The sequence below is a fragment of the Boleophthalmus pectinirostris genome, unplaced genomic scaffold, assembly GCF_026225935.1.
Source record: "Boleophthalmus pectinirostris isolate CB_2022bp ecotype Guang Dong unplaced genomic scaffold, ASM2622593v1 HiC_scaffold_21, whole genome shotgun sequence".
Taxonomy (NCBI): domain Eukaryota; kingdom Metazoa; phylum Chordata; class Actinopteri; order Gobiiformes; family Gobiidae; genus Boleophthalmus; species Boleophthalmus pectinirostris.
The window spans coordinates 8490072-8507265 of NW_026571175.1; the positions used below are offsets into that span (position 1 = coordinate 8490072).

The 17194-nt window shown below is 39.9% G+C and overlaps 1 protein-coding gene across 1 annotated transcript; it reads right to left on the bottom strand.

Annotated features, from left to right (window-relative positions):
* Nucleotides 1–816: 816 nt before the first annotated feature.
* Nucleotides 817–16288, bottom strand: prrt1 (proline-rich transmembrane protein 1). Its single transcript, XM_020939266.2, has 4 exons — nucleotides 15996–16288; nucleotides 10170–10492; nucleotides 7856–8047; nucleotides 817–3082 (listed from the first exon to the last, which is right to left on the bottom strand). Exons 1-4 carry the CDS (start codon nucleotides 16012–16014, stop codon nucleotides 2906–2908), a joined length of 711 nt encoding a protein of 236 aa, XP_020794925.1. The 5' UTR covers nucleotides 16015–16288; the 3' UTR covers nucleotides 817–2905.
* Nucleotides 16289–17194: the final 906 nt, after the last annotated feature.

The window sequence follows — 17194 nt, forward strand, 5'->3', positions numbered from 1 at the left end:
GTATGAACTGCTAACACAAAACATATTTAGATCACCATGTTACCTTTCATAGTGCTGTATGTGCCAAAAACAACAAATTAACATTCTTCATCTGGTTTGTAAAGTTGTTGTGTACAATTTTGTATCTTGTTTTTGTATATTTATGGAGAATTGTCGTGTGGGAGCATAGATGACGTAGGCTTGTGGGCGGAGCATTGCACAGAATCTTACAGCTAACCACAAAGAGGGTTCGGATAGGGCCTGGAAAAGCTTGTTAAAATACTCAAACATGCATGGATGACATCTAAAACCTCTTTTTTGATGAGGGAACGTAATAACATGGTAAAAAAAAAAAAAAAAAAAAAGCATGCTGATTGTGCTGTGATAGTGCTCTGAAGGTGAAGTGACTTTGCCCAGGAAGCAAAACATGTTAATACATTGTTGTTGGTGGATATAACATTTTCAGAACAGTTAGCAGTTAATACCCCATAGAAGTAAAATACTCCCCCCTTTAACTGTCTCCTTCCTCTGAACTGAGCTGACAACCTTTCCCACAGTATCTCATAGAACCACTTTAATGAAACACTAAATTCTACCTTAATTAAATAATATCTCACTATAATTCTAGAAATACTTTTTGTGTCTAAAATCTTCTAAATACCTTGCTAATGCACATAAAAGTCTTTACAATATAAGCAGCTGTGTCAAGTCTCAACAAAGTGCAACGTCATCACAAAAGATATCAAATCGTAGCCAATCGTAAAGTGTCATATGATGTGATAACTCTGCAAATGACAGCATAAATACATAAATAATTGTCAATAAATAAAACAATGCCATGTTTAACAACCTTTAAATAAATACATGTTTGGTTTTGTCTGTACATTTGGTGTGTATCGTCCCTTCGGTATAATACAGGTTTGATCAGCTATAACGTTATAAGTTATAAGGACTGATCTCTGAAAACTGCTAAATAAAATAAAATAAAAATGTACCAACAGATCAATGGACTTGTATTTCTGACTTCAAAACATTGTAGTTGAAATCAAAGACCTATTATTACTTTGGCAGATTAACTTTTAAATAAATCAATAATAAAACTAGTTAGGGATATCACAGGAAGTATAGTATTTGTAAATGAAACTACACTAATCCAAACTAGATTAATATTCTGAACGCAAGTCATTTTAAAGGCACACTATGTAACTTTTGTGGTTGAGGGTCCACCACTTGATCATCTCCTCTCTATCTCCATGAAGAAAAGTAGGAAACACCATCATATCACCATAAGTATTTTTCAGCAATAAAACTCTTGTAATTGAATAAATGCAAAATAGAGTCCCACACTGAGGAAAATTTCAGGCAAAGCAACTCTATCTTCATGGAGACAAGCGGGTGCAGGACCCTCCATCAGAAAAGCAACAGAGTGCATATTTAACATTCTCTTATCCAACTGTGTGGCCATGATAATTTGGCAGTATTAAAGAGATTTGTTCCTGATCAATAAAAATGGCACATATTTTTTTTTAAACAAATTAAATTACAAAATCTTAAATCTACAAGTCTGTATCCCTAAGTTGAACCACAGGACTTAGTCCCACAAACAACAAAGGCCCCAATGAATAAAACAAAAGAATAAATAGTTAATGAGAGAAGCTTTGTTCCTCCGCTGCAGTCAGTGGTTTGTCTGTGTCGGTGTAATCTGCAGCCTTGTTTACACACTTTTGATTCATTTTGTATTAGAGATAGATACATCAGCCAATCGATGAATGCACTTTTGAGTATATCGGCCATATCGGTCAAAAGGGCTGTAAAAAGGGCAGTAAAAAGGGTCCAAATATTGGAAGAGCTGATCGGCCAGCAGCTGCTCTGGATTCTAAACAAAAAACTTATCAGGCAATCTCTATTTTGTATGTGTGTAGTTGTTTCAAACTGCGTATTACACAGAAACAGTAGGGTAAAATTAGATAAATAAGCCTTAATATTGTCATGTTAATGTTAGGATAAATATTTAGTCTAATTATCCGTACAGATTCATTGTATTGTCAGTGGGAGTTTGTTCATGAGTATGTCTATAAATAAAAGATGAATGGTAGTTTTGGAGATTTCTCAACATGTGCCAAATATATCAAACTAAACCTAAACTTTTATAGATTCTTTTTAATAAATAAAAGTTAGCTAGCATTTTCTAAAATAAGAACATTTCTAAAACTGCCATACTGACTCATATCTATGTAATTGTACCTTCTCATGCCTATGTATCACTTTGTATATGAGAGGCAGCTGGTTGATACAGTACAAGTTTTGGTTCATGATTGGGAATTTATGGTCATTAAATTAAAAATAACAATTTAATTTCCACTCCAGCAGTTAAAGCTAATGTGTATGATCAAAATATTCATTAATGCCAAAGAAACTGTTGAAATTCAAGATGCACTGTGAAACTTTTATGGTGGATGGACAACTTTTCTGCTACATGCTTCGCACTGTGGATATACAGTATTTGCTTTGTCTGTAATGTTCTATAGTATGACATTATTAAACTATCTCCGTGGAAATAAGCAGGTGACGCCAGAAAACTGAGTTGCAGTGAGGTGAGAAGCATGTTTTTCAAGGTATTTTTGAGCAATAAAAACTTAAATGTCATACTGTAGAACATCTCAGGCAACGCACGACAAGCAGGTGGCTAAACCCTCACCAGAAAAGTTACACTGTGCATCTTTAATCAGCAATTACAAAAATTACTACCATCCCATGCCTTATTGTTTCGGGTTAATATCTGTATTTGAAAGACTGCATATATAAGACTCTTAGCGGGGCATCGCCATTGCTCTGATCACTTCTCCATGTATTAAATTTCTATCTAAAGAAGTATGGTGTTTCATTTCTTCCTCTAGTTGCTGTGTGTGGTTAGCTGTTGTTGTTGCTATGGTTCCCAGTCGTCGTCATGGTGCTGGGACGCGATGATGACGACCACGGTGAGAATGGTGCACAGGACAATGGAGGCGATGCCCACCGCCAAACTGATGAAGGAGAAGTTACGGGCTTCACGTGACGCAATCTCCGCGGTGACCATGTCCCCCCGAGCGATGGCTGTCCTCACCTGGGACAAGGGACGAGAGACATGAGATGCAGAACTGTAAAAATAATAATAGTAATAATATATATTTTTTAAATTTCTATCAGTCTTAGAACCAAGGCATGCAATTCTATGAAAATATGGAATAAAAACTTCATCTGGTTCAATATATAAACTACTAGTGAGACACATCTTACAAAGTCCAAGACAAGTCTGGATGCAGATCTCCACCCAGAGGACCCTACCCCACAGGTCTCCTCCAGGATGCACCTCCACCCACATGTCCCTCGCCTTTTTTATTAGTTTACTCTTTATAAGCACACTCATTTCAGTTTTTGCCTTAGTTTGCTATTAAATGTTATTAATAGCTAATTGCACTTATTAGCACTCTAAACATTGTACATTTAATCCCCAAATCCCCTAAAAGTGTCCTAATTTCAAAGTATTTTGGTGTTGTCTCTGCTCTACTCTTCTTCCATAGGGAAATTAGGATAATTAGGACAACTGCGTAAATACAAATAACATAGTCATTTTGTTCATGAATGTGTTCCCGCAGGCCTTGTGTCTGGATAAGATTAGGCTTTAATCTATGATGGTTAAGAGAAAAAGTTTTGGCTTAAAACAATGTCAACTTTTGTAATGTTACACTGAAAACAGTCTGGAAATCTCTGACTTTGCCGTTCTTTTGGCATGGCTGCTGTTTGTTTACTTTTAGTGTCATGATGTAGGCGAGTCATGTGAGGGTCTTCTGGGTGAAGTTCTGCAGCCGATCATCAAAACATGTCAGGTAAATTAGCTCAGAACTGTTTTTGCATTGTTTATTGCAAAAACTAGTAAATACCTAGTGGAACATTGGGTTATTTTCAAAGGTGCACTGTGTAACTTTTCTGGCCACATTTCACAGTGCATTTCACAGGGATACAACACTACAGGTGAATTTGAACTGGCTACCTTCTCGTCACAGGGTGAACATTTAACTGACTGCACCACTGACTCTATTAAGGTCTACAAGGTTTAGAAAATTATAGAAAAGAAAAACTGTTAAAGCTATATATTCATCATTCCCCAGATGGACTAGTCTGACAACACCCACTAACTCATTAATAAAATATGTGATGTGCGTAAATGGTGGCAATTTTTAACCACTTTTAGAGCAAGAAATGAACCTGTTATCCTCTCCACTTCTGATGCAATATTTAAAGGTCCTATATTACACAAAATGGACTCTTGTAAGCTTTTAGTCATGTTAGAATGTTGTTACCACATCAAAAACATACCTGCAGTTGTGTTTTGCTTCATTCACACATGTTTGAATATTATTATTAGTCTGTCTGCATCTCCAAAGCTCAAAATGCTCTTCCATCTTGTGATGTCAGGTAACGTTAATTTTCAACAACTACCTTTTACCTTTTGTTCAGGAAAAATAGACAATTCCAAGACTGAAATCACCCAATGATTCTAGTGATTCTAGTGATTCTAGTGGTGTATGGTCTTTAAAAACACAGTAGAGCACTTCCTGTATTACCACATGACATATAAAAGGTGGAACAAAGTGTTTTCCTTTTGAGAGAAGAACTCCTAAATGCCTAAATATGCAGGATTTGTGTGTTAAACATGTGTGAATGAAACAAAATGCAATTCCAGGCATGCTTGTGATGAGGAAACAATATTATAACATAGATCAAAAATAGTGTAATATGGGCCCTTCAACACATGCTTTTGGGTTTATAATTGAGTTTGAGTTTGGGCTAAACCATTTGGGAGTGCTGTTGCTGTAGAATATTCACACATCTTTTATTCAAACATCTAAAAATAGCTGGGACCAGTCGCATATCATTTACCAGCACATTTCTGTATGTTTTTACTTAACAAAGCTGTATTGATTTCAGTGCAGTGTTTCTTCATTGTGAAAGAGGCCACTGGGCTGGACCAGGGCAGGGCTGTGCTTGTGTCAGCTCCACTCATTCATAAAGGCTAATTCTTCATAGGTATAGGTATTCATATTTTTGCATTACAACCCATTTCATTAAAGGTCCTACATTAAGCAAACTAGAGAGACTTGTGAGCTTTAAGTCATCTTAGAATGTTTTTGCCTCACCAAAAACATACCTAGAGTTGTGTTTTGTTTCATTCACACATATCTGACTAATTCTTTATTATTAGCCTGTCTACATCTCCAAAGCTCAAAATACTCTGTTCCACCTTGTGTTAAGTTAATAGCTCCTATGATTCTATTGAAGGTATGGAGTTTAAAAACACAGTGGATCACTTCCTGTATTACCATGACATCACAAGGTGGAACTGAGTGTTTTCAGTTTGAGAGAAGAACACATCCTAAATATTCAGGTGTTAATGAGGAAACAACATTATCAACATTATGACATAGATCAGAAAGCAACATCGATCCATATTATTTAATTACAATAATAAATATAATTATATACTTTTGTTTTGAAGATAAAACTAGAAGCTTTTGTGCCTTTTTCATTTGTTATGTTTTTAACAAGATGCCATAAGTCAAATGTCAGATATTATTTTGCGTATCTCCAGAACAACTACTGCAATGTTGTCCATCAGTAACAAATAGGCCTGTCACAGTAATTGCCATATTGACTCATCATTCAATACTTGATAGATGGATCATTTTTGGGTGTCAGTATTAATCATGGGTACTTTTTCTTTCTAGTGGGAAAGCTTTCATTATTTTGTGGTGTTACGATAAGATCTGAGCTGAAGAGCGTTGAATAAATAACTTCTATGACTTACAGACTGACTACTAAAATGTTTCATTCTGCTATCTATTCAATGCAGCTCTTCTCTTTTAATATTACACATTTAGACTATATTTGGGTGGATCATTCAGGTTTAGGACAAAAATTTTGACCCATAGCAAGAAGCCTCACATGGGCCCCCCTTTAATATAAATTAAGAAGAAGAGGGTCCAATTCGGGGCCTCTAAAACCCTGGGGCGCGGGACCACAGACCCCTTTGACCCTGCCATCTAATGACCAGAATAGTAACAAACCTTTTTCACATTATCAAAATCAAGTTAATCATTTTATTAATACGATATCAACATTTTGAGCAAATAAACATGATCTGAATAAATGTATTATGATTACACATTTGAAACCAGCGTACAGTTATGTTTAGTGCATATTGATTTCAGTGCAGTGGGGCCTGTATAGTGAGGCCACTGGACTGGAACATGCAGGTCTGTGGTGCTGTGTCTGTGCTCTGTGTCTATGTGCTGTGTGTCAGTGCTTGTGTCAGCCTCACTGAGCTCAGAGCCACAGAGCAGCGCCAAAGGAAAAATCTATTCGCTCCTTTCCACTGACAATAGGGCTGTTACGTAACGCTGTGCTGCTGTGACGTGGGGTCAGATGATGTAAAACTCATGAGATAAACACAGAGAAAGCATGAGTTCACTGACCACTGTAGAATGGTGATGTATGTTTGAGTTGGTCATTTTTGTGCACTTTAAAAGTGTCAATGTGAACTGGCAAAATTTAATATAGCCTATGTACATTGCCTGGGATCCAAAAAAACACACACACTCTAATGTGAAGATGTGGGTTTGGTGAATCTCCCCATTTCTAGATGCCGTGATTGACAGGTGGATTAGCCAATCAGGAACAAGCACGGCCCAAAACAAAATATGGCTGCTTACGAGGAAAAAAATAAAGGAAAAAATCATAGGAGACTGAATGATGGTTAACCAATAAATTCAATAAAACATCATCTCACATAGATCAGAAAATAGCGCAATATGAGCCCTTTAAAAAATACTTAACCAAGACAAAAGCTGGACTACTGATCTCCTGTTGAAGAGGAGCTAAATTAGGACCAAAGCGGAACTCAACCAGGACTACACTAGAACTGAACAGCTTTTAACAGATAAGCTGCAAAATGTGTAAGAATGGAGAACAAACAGGATCTCAGCACATTTGATCAGAAGTGATTTGAAGATGGATGGTAACAGCAGCAGACGCTGCAGACAGCCAGACAAAATCTGCCTCCATCAGTAATTTAATATATTCTCCAAGCGCACTGTACTTTTTCTGTCTACGATTCGGCACTGATTATATCTGAGACATGAGAGCTCGACAATGCATAAATCTACAATGCATTAGAATCATCTGATAATGTAAAAGGTTTAAACATGTAGTACCCAGACCCAGAATATCTGAGCAAAATGTGTCTTGCCCCAGTACAGATATATTGTATACACAGCTCTTGAGGCCAGAGTAAGTCTGCCATGTTCTGCCTGCATTTAATTTTGAAGTGGTTTATTGTCCGAGAATCAGGAGGTGTGCTGTTAGCATGTTAGTTGTTGTTGGGGGGGGGAACTCCGATCTGGTCTCTGAAAGTTGTAAACATTTTCAGAAAACTTACAGAAGCCAGAGCAGAGTTGTCGTCACAGTAACGCTAATAACAACTAGAATGCTAACGGAGTATTCCCTGATTATCAAAAAATGCTTTAATTAGATACAGACAGTACATAACAGACTTATTTTGAACTCAAGAGCTTATACAACATATTTGTACTGGGGTAAAGTTTGGTGAAATAGAAAAAAACAATAGGTACAGGATTTATTAAACTAGTAAGCAGCACAAAACTAAGACTATACAAGGACTATACCAGGACTAACTCAGGACTAAACCAGGACTGCACCAAGACAAGGCAAGATCAAACAAAACCAGAAAGGACTACAGGGGCTTACAACATGGAACAACCAAGACCTTAGACTAAACCAGGACTAACCCAGGACTAAACCAGGAATATATAGCTCTCACCTGCACAGCTTTGATGATTGCGATGATCCCCGTGGGCCAGAAGCAGCAGACAGTGGTGAGGACGGCAATGGGTAGGTAGTCGTGAGGGGGTCTGCGGTCCATTAGAGTGATACTGGGGGGCATCTGCATGGGGTGGATCTGAGCCGGGGGAATACCAGGGTGTCCCGCTGTGCCAGGCATGTACGGCTGCCCCTGAACACACCATGGAGAGAGAGAGGGGGAGAGATGAGAGAAAGAGAGATGAGAGGAAGGAAGGACGACAAGATTTTATGCATCAAATACAAAGGAACTAGTCAATGCTATGTAGAAAAATAGCAATGCACCTATCCAATACTGGAATCGGATATCTGCACTTTTACTGAAAAATATGCTGGATCGGATATTGGCTTCCAAATATTGGTTCAGCCGATATCCTGGTTGGAAATATAAGTTGATAGGATAAGACATTTTAGTGGTCATATTTGGTCAAGAAAATCTCATTTATACAAAGCCGTTCTGCAGTGACTGGAGAGATAAATAACAGCTACATAACAGAATTTTTTGTTGGTTAATATCGAGTATCTGTAGATATTTGTAGCTATAGCATTGAAATCAGCATCCGAACTGAAAGAGCTGGAACTGTGTATCTCTACAGAGAAATGCAGTAATATAAAGCAAACACATTATTATATAATTATATGGATCTATCTTTTAAGAGCTTTTAACAATGGGTCCCTCATCAATTACTCACCCTCACATTTATTTTGAGTGATTCATGCATGTTTGAGTCATCTTTATTGTCCTGCATTTAAAAAATACTAGTTATATTAGGTTTGCCAGGAAAAACAAGCATAATATGTATTCTTTAACTGAGCTCCATACATGTTGTAGTCATAAGAGGAACATATAGAGACACAAGCAGAGCATGCAACTCCACTGAGAGAAGGAAGGACACGAGAAACACACTTTTCACAAATGTGGCTTTCAATATTTTCTACGCTCCTTGTAGAAAGTTTCAGAGGTTTTGAGGGTGAAATAGAGCTATTATTGATCGTGGTTTTGGAGTCGCGGTCCACTCTCACTCAAGGACAAGACAAAGTTAATGGAAGAAACTCACCATGGACAGAGTAACAAAGTAACAAAGAAAGGACACAAACGCGCCACAGGCACACAGTCTGAAGATCTAACCCATTAACACCTCCTACAATGCCACACTGACAGGGAAGATTTAAACAGGCTCATATATTACACTGTTTGGTGGCAGTGGTTCTAAAACAAGATATTCAGTAAGTTAATGGTTGCTGGTTCAGTCCTTGCACTCTTTAATTTATCTTGTCATTCCAGCCAGACACTATACCCACTGTAGCTTTGCTCTATGCATGTATATAACAAAGCATCATCAGATTATTTGTGGTGGGACCATAGATTGTATAAAGGAGTGCTCTAAAGTGGTGTGGTGGCATCCATAGCATTCAGCTCCAGCCAAAAGGCTTGAGGCTAACAGTTATAGAGCAAGTATACAGTTCCATATTTGTATATGCCAATGGCATCATAGCAACCAAAGAGCCAATCTGCAGTAAGGTTGTTGAAGGTAATACCCCTATCCACCAACAACGCTGGTTCAGCAGAGAGCAGGTGCTTAGCAACCTGATTTGTCTTTTATTAATGTTCATAACTTAATTGATGTGCAAAATTGCTAAATAAAAGCACCAGGATCATGCAGAGTGGGTTATATGAACATTTTAAGACCAAAATGATGAACCTGAAAGTCATTGGAGCCAAGAGTGCACCTTTGCTCACCTATTTGGAAAGCAGGGGTGGTGGGTTAACTATGTCCAATTAAACAGGCTATGGGTGTGACACAAGTTTATTATTATGATGAATGCATATGTTGCATGTGGTTACAAAGCTCTTGAAAGAAGAAAGGATGAGAAAATTTGTGACATTTTGATCACTCCATACTCTGTTTTTGATGGTGACTCCAAGCTCCTCTCATTTCTGTGACAGTTGCAGATATTTATTAAATTTGTAACAAAATGGCTACACAATGCTGCCGAATCCTATGCGAATAAGAAAATAAAATTGGAGAATGAACTAAGCATAGAGCAGTGGGCACATGCCAGTGGCGGGATTAATCAGCAATATGGCATTTTGAAAATAAGCGACTAAAGATTGCTCAAACATGCACAAATCACTCAAAATACAATTTCAGGTAAATGGTGAGAGAAAACAACTATAACACAGTTAAAAGTTCTGAAAAGTGGGTTTTGCATAATAGGGCTACTTTAATATTCTTTTTTTTTAGTTTTTCAAGTCAGTGGATTGTTTGGCTCACCGATGCCATTGGATAGACCGGGACGTAGGCGGTGCAAGGCTGCAGCTGGAGGGGGTATCCCGGGTGAATGTACCCCACGGGCGGGTGTGGCATGGTCCCCCCTGGCCCCTGCGTCTGGACTGTGTAACCCTGTGGAGGTGGAGGAGCGCAGTGGAACTGGGTCTCCTGCAGGTAGCCCTCAGTCCCGGGGGGAGGGGCGGGAGGAGCCGGGTACCCAGACTGCACCCCAGGAGGCACCCCACCTGCAGCTGCGGCCATATTGGGGTCTGGCCCGGGCAGGTACGGGGGCGGCTGCATAGACTGACGACCCGCATCATCCAGACCTGAGAGAAGAGAGAGAGAAGAGCGATAGTAGCCTAATAGTGTAATGACAGGTAGAGTTTAGTAACCTGACTCAATCTGTCATATTGAGTGACCAACGTTTGTTAAATTAGTTAAATTTGTTAAAACAAATGCTACAGAAAAAAGAAGTCAATGCATGGATGGAGGATGGATGGATAGATGATGTTTCGCTGCTCATCCAAGTGGCTTCAGTTTGTTTTCACTCCAAATGTTTATCCAGATTTACAGAATTGAATTTTCTTTTTCTATAACTGCTAGTTTATTTAAATGTCAAATTGAGCTGAATTCTAAAAATGAAAGTTGCTAACAATAAGCTCTGCTCTGTCTGAAGCTGCGTTAATCAAATTAGACTTAATTCGAGCTTTCTTTTAACACAATCTGACGATAAAGAGCGGACTTATCTGGTGAGTTGATTTGCGCTGTTAAACAAGTCTCTCTTCCATAACATTACAGTCACGTGTCATGATTTAGCTAGTTTTTCAGTTATTCACTCTCACTTTTTAAATTGAAAATCAAACACCTAAACAGGACCCTGAAAGCTTGTATTGATCACAGGCTCTTGAAAATATGTTGTTTAAGTCCATTGTGTCTTTTTGTTGTTGTTTTTGAATTTTCAGACTTTTTTAGTCTTTAGTTGTTAATGCACATGTCATCTTGATAACTACTGAACATTCCGCCATAGGCATACAGGCAGACCACCCCCAGCATGATGTCTTTGCAAAGTAGCAATAGGCCATAGGCAGAGAATTTTTATTACTGCCCATATTATGAAAGCAAAGACAAAGTAATCGATCGTGCAATGTCAGTTTACTGAGTCGTAATGTTGGTCCATTTGTTTTGATCAATGTTTTCTCTGTATTAAATTAATGACTGTTGTGTGAATGTATTATAAGCGGCACTGTTCTCTGATACCGTCACATGAATAAACAACTAAACAAGCTGGTTTAAAATGTAATTAAGGTAACGACAGGCAAACAACACCACAGGCACACATATGAGAGAGGGAAGGAGGGAGAGAGAGGGAGAAAGAGAGAGAAGGAAGCGAGAGAGAGAAAGAGGGAGGCTGAGAAAGCAAGATGGGAAGGAGAAGGGGGGTTGAGAGAGTGAGGGAAGGAGGTAAAGAGATAGATGGGGAGAAGGAGGGAGACAGAGAAAGGAAGAAGGGAGAGAGAGGAAAATAGAAAGAGAAGAGAGCGAGAGAATAGAGCAAAGACAAAAGAGAGAGGATGAAGGGAAGGCTGGAGTGTGTCATCTACAAAAGAAACAGTCTCACACAAACCAGGGCACTTGAAAAACATCCACAAGAAAAATAATGTCTTAAGCATCCATCAGCTCCGCCTCATGATGACACTGAACGACAGCTTCAGAGCAAGAAATCCTCTTTGTTTTCACTCCTCTGTCCTATTATGTTTATCGTGGAGTGTGAACAGGGAGAATACTCAGAGCTCAGAGGAAAACAGGTTACAAATATTAAGGATTTTAAGAAGGCATAGTGAGTTTTGGAGCTCTAATGTTTTAAGAGCTTTTGAGGCACCTGATGTTAAAGGTGTATTGTATCCATGGAGCTGTTAATGCTCTGTCTGCTGCAACTAAACTCCATGAAGGTGAGCAGAAAGAAAATTAGGCCAAGATACAGATGAGATCTATGGAGAGGCGTGTCAGTGTATCGTAAGAATGACTGTTTTTCATGCACAAAGCTATTTAATATGATAAGAACAACCCATGCGAATTTCTTATTACTATCACAACCAGATAATTCTTAAAAATATTTTTCCAACATCTCTATCTTCTTTTGAGTTTTGTTCCCTCCGTTGTTTAAGTTCAGGGCATCTGCATCTCTGTGACTTTGTTTGAAACAAAACATGAGCGATGGAGTGTCATGTTTTTACAGCGGGACACAAGAGAGCAAGATATGTTCACAAGGAGGCAGAGGAGAGAGACGGAAAAGAGAGAGAGAGAGAGAGGGGGGGGAAGTAAGCGAGAGAAAGAGGGAGTAAGAGCGAAGGACTGAGACTGAAAGAGAGAGGAGTAGTAAATGAGAGAGAGGGAGTAAGAGAGAGTGAAAGAGAGAGGGAGAGCATGTGAGAGAGAAAGACAGAGACAGAGTAAGAGAGAAATAGAGAGTGGGAGGGGGGGGGTAAGTGAGAGAGAGAGGGAGTAAGAGAGAGCGAAAGAGAGTGGGAAAGTGAGTGACAGAGAAAGACAGAGACACGGTGTAAGAGAAAAATAAGAGAATGAGAGTGAGAGAGAGAGAAAAAAGGAGGTAGAGAGAGAGGGAGATAGAAAGAAAGAGACAGGGAGAAAGAGAGAAATGGAGAGTGGGAGAGGGAGAGAGAAAGAGGGAGGGAGAGAAGTAAGCAAGAGAAAGAGGGAGTAAGAGCGAAAGAAGGAGAGAGACTGAGAGAGTGAGAGAGAAAGAAAAGACAGGGAGTAAGAGAAAAATAGAGAGTGGGAGTGAGAGAGCGAGAAAGAAGGAGGGAGAGAGTAAGAGATAAACAGAGAGAGAGTGAGTGAGAGAGAGAGAGAGCGAAAGAAGAAGGGAGAAGATGAGAGTGAGACAGAAATAAAAAGACAGGGAGTAAGAGAGAAATAGAGAGAAATCGAGAGAGGGAGTGAGAGAGAGAAAGATGGAGGGAGAAAGAGAGAATGAGAGAGAGCGAAAGAGACAGGGAATAAGAGAAATAGATTAAGAGGGAGGGAGACAGAGAGAGAAAGAGAAAGAGAGTGAGGGGGTGAGAAAGAGGGAGAGAGAGAGACAGAGAGGAAGTGAGAGAGGGAGAGAGAATGAGAGAGAAAGAGAGTAAGAAAGTGATCTAAGTAAGAGAGAGCGGTAAAACATAAAAGGTGAGGAAGCAAAGGGCAATAGAAGTCAAAGAGAGGGAGAGAGAAAACCACACAACACAATCACACAACCTCTTCCACAAATGTAAAACTAACTGCCCCTCCCTCACCAGACAGAGCCCTCCTCTCTGCCCCCACCTGCCCCACCAGCGTACTGGACTTGAACTCCCAATAGTCAGAAAGAAAGAGTGAGAGAGAAGAAAGAAGAGAGGAAAGGAGAGAGGAGACGATAGAGGGGTAAAAAGGGTATAACAGGAAGCAGGTGCGGAAGAGTGGGCAAAAGAGGGATGGAAATCGAAGAACGATGGAGAGAAAGGGGAGAGGGTGCGAATAAGGCAAAATCAGAGGGTGAGGAAGAGTGAGAGAGAGAGAAAGTTGAGGTGGAAGAAGATTGGAAGGAGAGTGGAGGTGACAGAGGAAAGAAGGAGTAAGAGAGAGGGAGAGGGAAGTGGAGTAAAAGATGTAAGGAGGGAGAGAGAAAGTTGTTGTCACGATAATTATTAAATTATAATAGATCTTTTTCTAGATTTTGGGGGGTCAGTACTGTGTGTACTTTTTGTCATTTTTTCTGTTCTGCAGTTAGATTTGAGCTGTTAAGGGTTGAATACATAACTTCCATGACTCATAATAGATGCAAACTAGTACTCAAGTGTTTCATTCTGCTATTTATTGATTGCAGCTCATGCTTTTTTTTTTTTTTTTTTTTTTTTTTTTTACAATATTGTAGATTTAGAACCATTTTTGGGGAATAATTCTACTTTAATATTATCGTTTATCATATATTTACTTCAGCAATATATTACACTTATACCATGAGAGGCTTAGAGGGAGATGGGAGGTAAAGGAGGGAGAAGAGAGGAGGAAGAGAGGTAAAAAAAAAAAAGAATGAGAGAAGGAGAGGGAGGAATTGTGGGTTCAAGAAGAGGAGGGAAGAGGAAGGACAACGAGGTAAGGAAGGAAAATGCAGGAGAAGGAAAGGAAAGATTAAGAGATGGAGGTGAGAAAAAGAAGAGAGGAAACAGGAAGTGAGTGAGGAAGCGGTGATGAGTGATGACACCGTTGCTGGAGGGAGTGACTTTACGTAGCATCTGAAACATCATCACAACAAAGAGCTGTGAAGTCGTCTGCACCTCTGATGGATCGCTGTGCCTCATGCCAGTGAGTAATAGGTCTGATTTAAAAAAAAAAAAAAAAAAAAAGGATGTATTTTGCTCATAAGACACATAAAATGAAATCATGAACCAAAAAGTGCAAATTCTGTCTCATTCCAAGTACAAATGTAGAAAGAACAGAGAGGAACAGGGGAGTCCCAAACAAGCCACGCTTTAGTCCACACTAGAACAGAACACAAATTTTCCCAGGAGATCTTTAGTGAACACATGCGTCCATGAAACTACAGAAGTGAAGAACATTTAGGCCAACAAATATATAATATATAATATATATATTAAATATGAAACAAAAACAAAATCCTTGCGTTTTTTGCATAGACTGTATAAAGAAATGGACTAAGGGTCGTGTAACATCACCGACAGCGTTCTGCTAGAGTCAAATGAAGCTCCTGAGGCTAGCAGATACAGTATAGAGGTGAATTTGGAGATGAGTTCCATAGAAATAGGAATTTATTTAAGGTCAAAATGGTGAATTAAATGCAGCAGGAACATATAGCAGGTTAAGACGAAGATTTTAAGACCAAAACACTCCCACTATGCACTACCTGTAAACTATAACTCTAAAATCTGTCAATGAATGGTATCCTTTAAAGGTGCAATACGGAACTTTTCAGGTGGCAGGGGTTCGTCACCAATGATGCCTAGAATGTTTTACAGTATAGCGTTAAACTTATCTGTTTTTATTACAAAAAAAAAAAAATTTTAAAAACATCACCTACATTCTTATTGTGAACAGGGTCACCTCCCCACAGATCTGACCTGTAACAACTTGACCTGGTGCTGTCATTTGCTTGTCTCCAAGGGCACCACATAGTTTTTAATGATGCTATTCTACATTTAATCAACATTTATCTAGTAGGCTATACTATCATAAAGGTACATTTCCTTTGTCAATAAAGTGGACTAGCTTAATATAGGTACACAGTTTTATAGTGTTTTTTAGGTTTAACTTCTCAAAATTGCTCATTGCTTTACCGATTTTAATATTCAAATGTAAAGGAGTTGCATTTAGCAGAAAATTAAGCACTGGTTGGCACTTTTTCCTACAAGATTTATGGAAATGTTCCCTTTGACAGAAATAGTCTCCTTACTTCCTGCGCAAGGACACCCACACTATAATGACTGTATGATGTAGGCCTGAGCTCAATCACCGCTAACAGCTTTACATGGTCAGAAAACCTCAAATTAAACCAATTCTTACATAAATATATCATGGAGTTACACAAATCCTAGATCAGTCTCTTTAAAAGCGTGCGTAAAAGTATAATATTTGGCTATATGGATAAGGAAAGCTGTATTTTAATTGGATGCTCCCACACACAGCGGTTACAGGAAAATCACGTTGAGAAAAAGCGAATCTAGATGTTGACAACCAGATAGAAAAAAAACGGTGTTGTCAGCCTCACGTCGCAATGAACTACGCGTAGCGCCAATTACGCACAAAAGCGTGTAAAATGTACGATTAACTTACCGTGTTTTTCGGACGACATGCCTGCTTTCTACGTTCAAAACTGAAAAGATAGTGTTGTGATCCACAAAAGCCCCCGTTTTTGCTGGTTTTGAATGGTGAGTTTTAATCCAAAAGCTCGCAGGTCATTTTCACGATATCTTCATTATTTCCGTGCGTCCGTGAACGTAAAAATGTAACGCCAAAATACGCGCTGGTGCTGTCCGTATGCGCTCACTGTCACCGCTGCTCGTTAATAAGCCTTCTCCGGTAACGAGTCTCTCTCAGCACATTGAATTAATCGGACGCACTGGAGATCGCTGCCTTAAAGAGACAGTGCGCTGGGGTAGCTCTAACCATCGCACCATCACTGGTACAGAAGGAGAGAAAGAGAGGGGGAGAGAGGGAGGGAGGGAAGGGGAGAGAGAAGGAGAGAGAAATGGAGAAGGAGAGAAACAGGGGGAGAGAATGGAAGAGGAGGAGGGGGTGTGATGAGAGTGGGGTGGGGGTAGAGAGAGAAAAAGGGGGAGGGAGGGAGTCAGGGAGAGAGAGAAGGAAAGGAGAAAGGGAGAAGGAGGGAAGGAGGGGGGAGAAAAGGAGGAGAGAGGGAGTCACTGAGAGAGAGGGAAAGAGAGAAAGGGAAAAGGAGAGAAGGAGAGAGAGGGGGAGAGAGAAAGGAAAACGAAGAGAGGGTGAGATTAGAGAGAAAAGAAGGGGGAGAGAGGGAGTCAAGGAGAGAGAAGGGAGGGAGAAATGGAGAGGAGGGAAGGACAGAGATGGGGGGAGAGGAAGAGGAGAGAGTGGGGTGTATGAGAGAGAAAATGGGGGAGATAGGGAGTCAAGGAGAGAAAAAGGGAGAGAGAGAAAGGGAAAAGGAGAGAAGGAGCGAGGGGGGAGAGAGAAAGGAAGAGGAGAAGAGGGTGGGATGAGAGAGTGGGGTGGGGGTAGAGAGAGAAACAGGGGAGAGAGGGAGTCAAGGAGAGAGAAGGGAGGGAGAAAGGGAGAAGGAGGGAAGAAAAGAGAGGGGGGAGGAGGGTAAGAGGAGGAGGGGGGTGGGAGAGAAAAGGGGAAGAGAGGGAGTCACGGAGAGAGAGGGGAGGGAGAAAGGGAGAAGGAGGGAAGGAGCGAGGGGGGAGAGAGAAAGGAAGAGGAGTAGGGGGTGGACTGGAGAGTGGGGTGGGGGTAGAGAGAGAAAAGGGGGAGAGAGGGAGTCAGGGAGAGAG